Source organism: Ornithodoros turicata, chromosome 1, assembly GCF_037126465.1.
Source record: "Ornithodoros turicata isolate Travis chromosome 1, ASM3712646v1, whole genome shotgun sequence".
Classification (NCBI taxonomy): domain Eukaryota; kingdom Metazoa; phylum Arthropoda; class Arachnida; order Ixodida; family Argasidae; genus Ornithodoros; species Ornithodoros turicata.
The window spans coordinates 198,758,585-198,768,483 of record NC_088201.1 but is presented as its reverse complement, the minus strand read 5'-3'; the positions used below and the strand labels follow the sequence as shown (position 1 = coordinate 198,768,483).

The 9,899-nt window shown below is 44.8% G+C and overlaps 1 protein-coding gene across 1 annotated transcript; it reads left to right on the top strand.

Moving 5' to 3' along the window:
• Positions 1–8,724: 8,724 nt before the first annotated feature.
• LOC135393250 (uncharacterized) lies at positions 8,725–9,639 on the top strand. Its single transcript, XM_064623735.1, has one exon. The coding sequence runs from the start codon at positions 8,725–8,727 to the stop codon at positions 9,637–9,639; it is 915 nt and encodes a 304-aa protein (XP_064479805.1).
• Positions 9,640–9,899: the final 260 nt, after the last annotated feature.

The following is a 9,899-nucleotide window of genomic DNA, read 5'->3' as shown; positions in this document are numbered from 1 at the left end:
TATTCTATACGACTTGTATCTATTTCCCTGTATACAGCTTCTATACAATCTGCTCTCAAATTCCTACATAATGTTGTTTCTAGTTTCTATGAAATATCGTTTCCAGCTTCTATTCAAATTTTCTATCCAGTTTGTATCTGTTTCTATCACCAATTATTGAAAGGAACCACATTGAAGTCGGATAAATAATGTATACACTCTCTATTCAGGATTAATGCTCTCATTCTATGTTCTTGTTTACAAACTCTATACAATCTAGAAAACTTTTTTTCATAAGGGAGCCCACATAAAGTATACCTACAATGCACACAATAGTATTTGACAAATGCAATGTGTATCTACCCAGGGAACACATGGTAGTCTACTAGACGTCCAGACCTGTTCTAACCCTAGACTTTAGGGATAGTGCCCAAACTAGACGTTGACTAGACGTCTAAAAGTCTTACCATTATTTAAACGTCTAAAATTAGTGATTTACTAGACATCTGGTAGACATTTAGTAACTGACGTCGAATCGTAGACGTCTTGTAGCTGGCGTTGTATATACCACATATTAGAAATCATCAAGATTTTGTCTTATTAGGTTTTTAAGAGGTGTGAACACATTCACACATCAAATAGAGTCACTAAATTATAAGAGGTGGTTCTAAGCTTAGCCTTCAGGCTTACAAAACTTAAGTTCAATTGTTACAAAACATAAGCAGGAAACTGAATTACTTGATGGCAGAGTTAACCTAATTGTGTTGTTCAAGTTGTCTGTGAACCGGCCTTGGTGGCTGAGTCTGTAGTGTGTTCGCCTTCTGATCCGCAGATCGCCGGTTCGAACCCGGCCAAAAACACTAGCAACTTAGTGCCAGAATACAAGTTGCTTAGGCATGCCATCTTCCGCAAGGGACATGAAATACGGTGTCTTGTATGGTGTGGTGAGCTTTCATTGCACATTTAAGGACACTCAGGTGGGCTATCCACAGACCGACTGCTGTGGCGTCGCGCATGATCTCAGTTGTCTCGCAATGTAAACCCCAATTATTATTAAGTCTTCCATGCTGGTATCTGTCCACAAGAGTCACCACAAGAAATCTAAAAAATGTAGCCAAATGCGGAAAGAGAACTGGAATTAAGAGGGTCATCCAAAAATAAGTTTCCCGATATTTGTTATTCAAAGGAAACTCCATTAGGACAAACTGAATGGTGTAGTAGTTGGGTGTGACATCCCGGCACTGCAGACGTTGGTTAATGGCGTGCCGTTCACCCATGTGTCAGGCATTCAATCATGGATGTAATATTTCCGAGTTCATGTGACTATCCTAGTACGTAAGAGTTATCCTACGTTTCGTTAAAGAAAAAAAAGAGTGCTTCAGAGAATATCCAGTGACAGTTAACACCTGTTTATACAAAACACTTTACAGGCATTGAAATGGTGTGTCCTCTATACAGGGTCGTGAAAATCTGCACAATGAACAGTACAGTGGGAGATCAGCTGTAACACCACGAAACAACGTTTCTTTTCTGAAATTCCGAGAATTGTTAACGGAGACTGGCGGGTCACTGGTACTGCACTCTGATACTAATGGGAACAAATTTCCTTCAGCTTGGTCAACGAAAGTTATGCCAGAGGGGTGCCACATTTGCTCGGTGACGTTCGTAAAGAGCAACGAACATTTTCCTTCAATGGTATCAAGACGGTCAAGATGAATTTCTTGAAACAATTATTATTAATGAAACGTGGGTGCATTATGTAAGTGCTGAGACAAAACACCATAGGAAGTCATGGTGGGTGCCCAGTGAAAGCATTCTGAAGGAGGCCAGACTCGCGTTTTCGTCTGGAAAGGCTATGCCGACAGCGTTTTAGGACTATCGTTGTGTGCAACTTGTAGATTATCTCACGCGCACAATCACAGTAAGTGCAGATGTACTGCGAGATGGGTAAACTTCAAACTACAATGAAACAAAAACGAACAGGACTTGGAAGGGTGTAGCGTACCACGTCAACGCTGTCTGCACTCGTCTTGAAAGACTCGGGATTTGTTCCAGAAATTCATCTGGAAATTTGCCAAAGACAGAAAAAGTACACAGGCGAGCTGGTACAACGTTGAAGTAGGAAGCATCACCTTGAGCATGAGGAGAATGAAGTATACAGGAGACTCCCAAACGTGATTTTCCTTTTCGTGAGCTTCCTGTATACTTCGTTCTCCTCGTGCTCAAGGTGATGATTCCTACTTCAATGAAAATTTGCCCAATTTGCTGTTCCATCTTCCTCTCAAAGCGCCCCCCTACAGTCACCAATTCGCAAGTGATCATGAAACACAGATTGATCAGGTGAAATGCAAAGTGAATGCCTCACTTTGTAAACAGGACATAGCATGGCACAGACAATAGAGTATTGAATACTTGATATCACAGTACCAAAAATGTTCAGCTAAATAAAGTGACTATATTAGGCAGTAATGTTGAGCTCTAATCTCTACATAATTTTTTTCAATGTTCTGCTATAGATTTATTATTTTGTTCACAGCACAGGAACTTTTGTTGGGTGATCCTCATACATGAAGGAAATTCCTTATTCTGCTACTTTCCATCACACTTGTGTGAAGCAGCAAGTACAATCTGTTTGCAAATGATCATACTGAGGTAATAAGACTGGACTCTGTAACAACTTTCAGAAACTATGCACGAATGGACCACATTAACTTTGTCCAATTATATCATGACCAAATGGATAGTATGTAGTCTTTCATGCTATGTGAGTTGTATGCCCATATATTGTAACAAAATATCAGTCAGATGAAGGCAGTCTGACTGAGGTACGTAGATAATTTAAATAATGTCCATACATATGATGATCCAAGTTTTTTTTTGGCTCACTGGCATATAGCATCCACAACTAGAAGACATTACCAGAATCAAAGTGCTGTGAAGTAATACTTTATTTTACTGAATATATATCTTTGTTCTTAACAAAAGCCCGCATTTGTTCTGTGCAATGTTTCTTGAACTAGCGTTCCTGATGGCGTTACCGTTGCTGGTAAATGTAAATCTTGTAGTGTCAGTAACTCTCCTGCAGAATACTACGCTGCACCAACTTAAAGAAATCAGCAACTAAATTATCGAATCACTTAAATGTCAATAAAAAAGTCGACGACTCCGACGAATCGTTCAGCGCAGCACTATAAACTATTGCTCCATAAACACAGAAGCACTTTGCACGTACAGTGGGCAGCAGATGGCGGATGTTTGTTTACTGCACGTAACATTTTCCCACAAGCTACACAGCTGCAGCAGTAAAATGGAATCTGACGTGAGTAAGGGATTTCAGGACCCTTCAAAAATATTGAAACTGCCCATGGTATCTCTTTGAAACCGCTGAACAGGCAATACGGTACATATTAGGCACACCTGCAGCTCAGTAGCAAAGGCACTGATAAAATGTTTGCAAAAAGAACAGCGATTTTCAACACACACAGCACCAAAATACTACACTCGTCACTCGTCGCTGCAACGCCGATGACGATGGCATAATGATGATGATGTTGGTGTCACTTCCTCTGGATTGGCACATGTGTTATTTAACATTTAACCTCCGCAACCCAATTATAATGAACGGCCTCGGAAATTAAAGAATATTACAAAAAATGAGTACTCAATATGCACGAGCTAAAGCAATGTCAATGACGTCTGCCCGTCTACCCAATCACCATCATCCATCCATCCAACCAGTTCGAACCTGTTCAGTTTCAATCGTTGAAACTTCTAACTTTCCGAACGCGCAACGGGTAGCAGTTGGGTCTTGGCGGCTGCACTCCACTGGTTGTTATACGAAAATGTTTCTAAGTTCTAATCTCGCGCACGTTTTGTCTTGCAATTTTTGAGCATAGCGAGAACGTACGCCGTGCTGTCCAGTGATGAAAACTGTTGAGCGCAGCAGAGCTCCCAGAGTACACTGCGGTGGACAGCGTTTCTTTGTTCTCTGGCTTTCAAGTTTAAGGGGTGAGTTCATTCTTCATTAAAAGTATGTGCCTGTTTCTGTGCACCAAATCGCATGTAGTAGAGATGCGTGGCATAATATCGGAATATCGTTTCCTTTATCTATTTCGGCTTCGTATCACCGATTGAAGCACATTGGAAGTGTGGGTTGACCTGACTGCACTTGCATTCAAAGTAGTGATTAACGTTGTATGTTCGGCAGTACAACGTTTCAGTAACTGCCTTGGTTCGTCTTGGCGCTAAAGCAAATACGGTATCACTAATTAACCATCAACATTCACGAGTTTTCGATGACTGTTGAAGTCTTGAGTAAACGAAAGTCGGCAGTTACGGTTTGCAGGGCGGACACGCTGGAACATAAATGCTGGTTAGTTCATTGTCGTGTCAGCCCGACTTCGGTTGTTGCATTTTTCGTTGGTAATGAAACCACACACTGAAAATTTTGCGCAAGTACTTTTGTTTTCATATTATGGTTACATAGCAACTGCATTTTTCTTTTTATAGGAACTTGGACTATCTTGCATCGGTGGATATGAAAATAGTGGTAACCTACCCCACGAAACATCTATCTGCACGTAAGCTTAACAGTTCCCTGTGAGGTAAGGGGAAGCAGTTGTCTCTGATGTGTGACTGTGTTGTCCTCCAATGTTCCTGGTGTTCGATGTGCCCCCTAATCTTACTCCAGAGGGAGCCTCTTGAATTTTTTTTGTCAACAAAGTATTGCAAATACAGTTGGTGGAAGGCTCTAACTGCTTTCCATTTACATGGTTGTCGTGTGGTTAAAGAAATCGAACTTTTTTTCAGATCCTGTGAAAGTCAGTATGGAAGTGCGATGTAGCAGAAGGGACTGCCAGACGCTTGCTAAAGAACCGCACAACATGTATGGGCAGCAGACACAATATTCATCAAACGGTAAGAAACTAGTATTTCTGTGCTTAGTCGTTTTGAAACATCCTTGGTATTGCATGGAGAACAGCGTGACTATGTCATTCCGTCTTGCTTCACCCAAACAGCTATCTGGCAGTAGTGCAAGATTGGAGTTCCTAAAGGGTTTATTCACTGAAGTCACCTCAGCGCCATACTATAGGTGCCTCAATGTTACGTCCTTGCAGTTGTTCGCTGCATTACGCTTTTTAGGTGACTATTAACACCGAAAACATGGAAATTGCTTGGATATTCTACAAATCACAGAGCAACAAGTTTGAAACACCAGATATACGGTGAGTATAATATGGGTAACAGCTTGGCTGAGATCTACAATATGGTGGCCGATGGCAGCAAATCTGCCTGCTAGCGACAGTCGCAGTCTCCTGCGGATGACGTCATGTCAATAAACCTTATAATATTTGACGTGGTGATACAGCTCTTGCTTTGTATTCTCTTTGTAATATACACAGTGTTTATTTTTATCCTGTACAGAATTTTTGCACCAAAGTTATGAGAGCAGCACAGATGTTGTTTTAGAGTAATGCAGTGATGAAAGTGCTGCGCCAATCATGGAGTGCTTCGTAGTCGCCTGCTCGACCAGGTAAGTTCGTGCATCACGAGAAAACGCCTGTCACATTGATGTACTTTCACGAAGTGTCTTTCACAGCGACAGCTGTTACATCCTCGTTTCCCTGAGATCCTGGCAGCGTCCACATCAGGTAGTCACGCACAAACAGCTTTTCAGCTGTTGCTGCAATTCGTGTTGTGTAGCTGTAACAGTAATGTGATTTTTGTACGTGCAGCTTCTTTTCTTTATGTGTCTCTCAGATCAGTGTTGATACGGTTTTTGCTCTTATGTGGCCAGACAAGCATCCCGTGAAAGAGTGTGCACAGCCACTAAACAGACTAGTTATAACTAGCAGGCTACATAATGCTTTCTGACATGTTTTGTTCTATTTTCTAGCCACAGTGAGTCATTGGAGGCGGTGCTGCAGCACCAACAATCACTCATTGAAAGAAAGGAATGAGGTGGCCATCAACACTCTGCTGCCAGTTCAACACTCCTCAGTCAAACCACAAGACGCCTGCTTGGCAGCAAAGTTAATCCAGTTTTAGACTGAGTTTTGTACCGTAGACTTCGTGTGTGGTTTACTGTGATTAAATGTCCATGCTGAGATCTATGTTGCTATCAATTATATCACATTTCTGCATGAATGCATGCCAGGACGGTAGCGGGACTAGTCATGGTCTAAAGTACGTCTAAGGGTGGCTAAAGTAAGGTACAGGAAATGTATAACCATGGACCTGTCGCCTGAATGGAGGGATAAAATTGGTCTAGGTGTAGACTTCATGTCTAACACATGGTTAAGTGTCTGACCCTGTTCCAGACATCAGGTCAAAAGAATGTCTAAATTTCGGCGAGGTACATAGACATCGGATGTCTAGGGCTAGATGGCTAGGTGGCGTAACGTTAGACGTGTTATTTGACGTCTAGTGGACGGATACTTGACATTTGGTCTAGTGCGTAGACATTCTATAGACATTTCTTATCTCTTTTTTAGACGTCATTTAGACGTCTACTAGCCCACCGTGTGCTCCCTGGGTATAGGAACTTATCATCCCCAAAGATGGACTTACTCAGGTTGACAATGCCAGCCAGGATTTTTGTATTGTCCTCAAAATAAGGCAGCAAGTTTCTATATTTGCCGGTGACTTCATAATCTTGAACATTTTGAGGCGCTGAATTCCTCGTTCTACGTGAACGCGAGCTCGGGCAATTTCAAGATTTTTCAAGGCGCCCCTCTCATTGTATTGTTTCTGCAGCTTGTGAAATGGTGGTCTGACAAGCATAAGCCCAGCTTCAGCACACACTTGATCAATCAAGAAGCCGCGGTCCACCATTGCAGCATATACATAAGGCGTACAGAGGGAAAGCACTCCGCTGTTTTTTGTGATATATACATGAGAAGACCTCCCGCCATATGGCTTACTTCTAAAACTGATAAGACCACCCGGAGTCTCTGCAATAAGCAACCTAAGGGTGTATGTCTTTTTGTATAAGCTGTATGTCAGCAGCCTTGATGATAAGTCTTTGGGTCGTTGCGGCTCCACCTCAGTACAGTCAAGTACTACCCTAGTTTGTTTAAAGTGTTCAAAATATTTCGGAAGGTTTCGATGTACGTCCTCCTTTTCCGAACATATTATTGCTTTTTCGAGCACTGCAGACAGTATCCGAATGCTTTGGAGGTAAATCCTTGAGGCAGTTGAGTTGTTCTGTGTATTTTAAATAGTACAGAAAGCAAGGAGTAAGCAAGGCTATGGTACAACTTTAGGAATGTTAACATAACTGCATCATCATTTGGCACACTTAGTGACCTACGTGTGACATTAAGACGCATGTCAGCGTACAATGACACTATGCTGTAGAAAAGCTCGAAGCTGCTGATTCTTGTAAGCGCACACATCTCCTTCTGATTTTTCACATTCCTTACAGAGAGCTGTGGCACTGACTCATTTATGTCCACTGGAGACACTTGAACCCCAACTTCTCTGCTAAAGGAGCCAATTTCTTCGAGTATGTCTGCAAACTGGACCAAATGACCTGCAACTGGGCATATGCAAAGTAAAATGTGGCATAAGTTTTGCTACGCAGCAAGTTGCTGTTCCCATAACCAACATAATTTATTCTCGCTACTGCTTTTGAATGACACTGCACTCAAATTTACGAATATCTCTTCTGGTGTGAAAGGTAAACATAAAAATGCAAAGTCACCTACATGGTGTTGGGAGGCGTGACTCTACATCTAGTCGAGGTGGTGCTGTCTGGGGCACTGTGGTCTTCAGTACTGATAATAAATTATTGCAAGTTTGTGATTTAATCATCGGACCACTGCTAATGGAAGGAATTTAGTGGAAATACATACATTCAGACTGATCATTGTCCACAGTGCTGAGGGAATCGGAAAAAGTTGCAGACACTGAAAATACACACGCGGAAAACATCAAACTCCATGAGTTCAGACAATGCATTAATGTATGGCCCACAGGTAGTGTGCTCCTCAGTAACGTCGGAGGACATGTTTAACAAACAGTACTTATTGCATTTTCCTGCATTTTCTCCTGCAGAAACATCTTCCATGTGCTGGGCAACATCTGCCGGGTGAAATAACTTGGAAACTGTCACAACAAATGGATAAATCAAAGCTGGACACATTTTTCTGCGCAGCACAAATCTGGTTGCTCCATCTGGATTGTAAAGAGGGGGTATGCGCATGCTTTCTGGGCCGACTTCTAAGGGAGCTATGCCGACGTCGAGGGAAAACTCGAGACAGCACAGCCGGTGTCCCCGTTCGTTCCCGGGTTCGTTCCCGGGTTCCTCCAGGGGCGGAGTTAAGGGTCTGTAAAGGGGGCGGGGGGGGACGGTCTTTAGGAAATTTCGAGCTTTGCGGCACAGCATCATCCGCGAGATAGGGTTTTTTCATAGGGAACACAGCCGTATGGGGCGCGGTCGCCCCTCCCCTTAAATCTGCCCCTGGGCTCCTCCCAGTCTGGACGTGACATTGCCAGCACGCAAACCACAGGGCAGGTCTACCGATCTACCTTGATCACCACTCAGCCACGGGAGCTGCCAGGATGCCACTGTAGCAGCCGCATCGCCAGTCCCTGACATCCAGCACCTGCCCGTGGCTCGAGTAAATAAACCTCCTCGGGCCAGTTGGAATCTGGTAACCGAGACAAACGGACTACTGCTTCCTGTCTCCTCTAATTCCAACAATTGGTGACCCGAACGTTTGACGTTCCACGCTATTCACCATGTCTACAGGGGACGGCCACGTCACCACGACTCCCGGTACCCCCAGCATGGTACAACAGCCCACTTCCGTGACCGCCGTTAGCGTTAAACTTCCACCGTTTTGGGACCGGAACCCAGCCACCTGGTTTATTCAGGCCGAGGCCCAATTTCATCTGTCCGGCATCACAGCTCAGATCACGAAATTCTATTACGTCATCGCAGCGCTCTCTCCATCCGCCGCCGACGAGGTCTATGATGTCATCGCTTCACCACCCGCGGATTGCCCGTACGACAAGCTGAAGTCCGCACTTCTCAAGCGAACGACCTGCTTCGACCGCGCACGTCTTCAGCAGCTTCTGTCTGCGGAGGAGCTCGGGGACAGACGCCCCACGCAGCTGTTACGGCGCATGAAGCAATTGCTCGGTGACGGAGCTGCTTCCACAAGTGACAGCTTCCTCAGAGAACTCTTTCTGCAAAGACTTCCGAGAAATGTGCAGATGGTCCTAGCCACTACGACAAACCTTTCAACGGACGAACTCGCCACCCTCGCCGATGCTGTAATGGAGGTTGCTATTCCATCACCCTCCGTAATGCATGTGGAGACACCACAGCCTCCTTTCCCAGAGCCCACACCTTCAGCCGTTTCGCAAGTGTCTACCCCCGCACCAACGCAAGACACCTCTCAGCACATGGCCGCCATTGAAAGCTTGATGCAGCAGGTGAACAACCTAACCCACCTTGTCGCGACATTGGCAGCGCGGAGCCGTTCGCCAAGCCCCCGGCGCTTCCGCCGACGATCGCTCACCCCTCGCGGCCGGCGCAGCCCAAGCCCTCGGTCCAACGGCATGTGCTGGTACCACCAGCGGTTTGGCGCTGAGGCCCGGCACTGTTTCCAACCCTGCTCGTGGTCGGGAAACGCCCCGCCCAGTCACTAATGGCGACAAGTGCACCGGGTCAACTCGAAAGTCGCCTTTTCTACGTTGTAGACCGTGTGTCAGGCAGACGCTTTCTCATAGATACCGGTGCCGATGTCAGCGTTATGCCCGCTAGCAAAGCCCATCGCAGCCGACAACCGTGTTTCACCCTACGCGCCGCCAACTCCACCGCCATCCCGGTAGTTGGCCAGCAGTCCCTCACTTTGAACCTGGGCCTACGACGAGACTTCCGATGGATTTTTCACGTAGCCGATGTCTCC

Excerpts from the sequence above, each read along its gene's own strand:
- LOC135393250 (XM_064623735.1), top strand. The coding sequence starts at position 8,725 with ATGTCTACAGGGGACGGCCACGTCACCACGACTCCCGGTACCCCCAGC.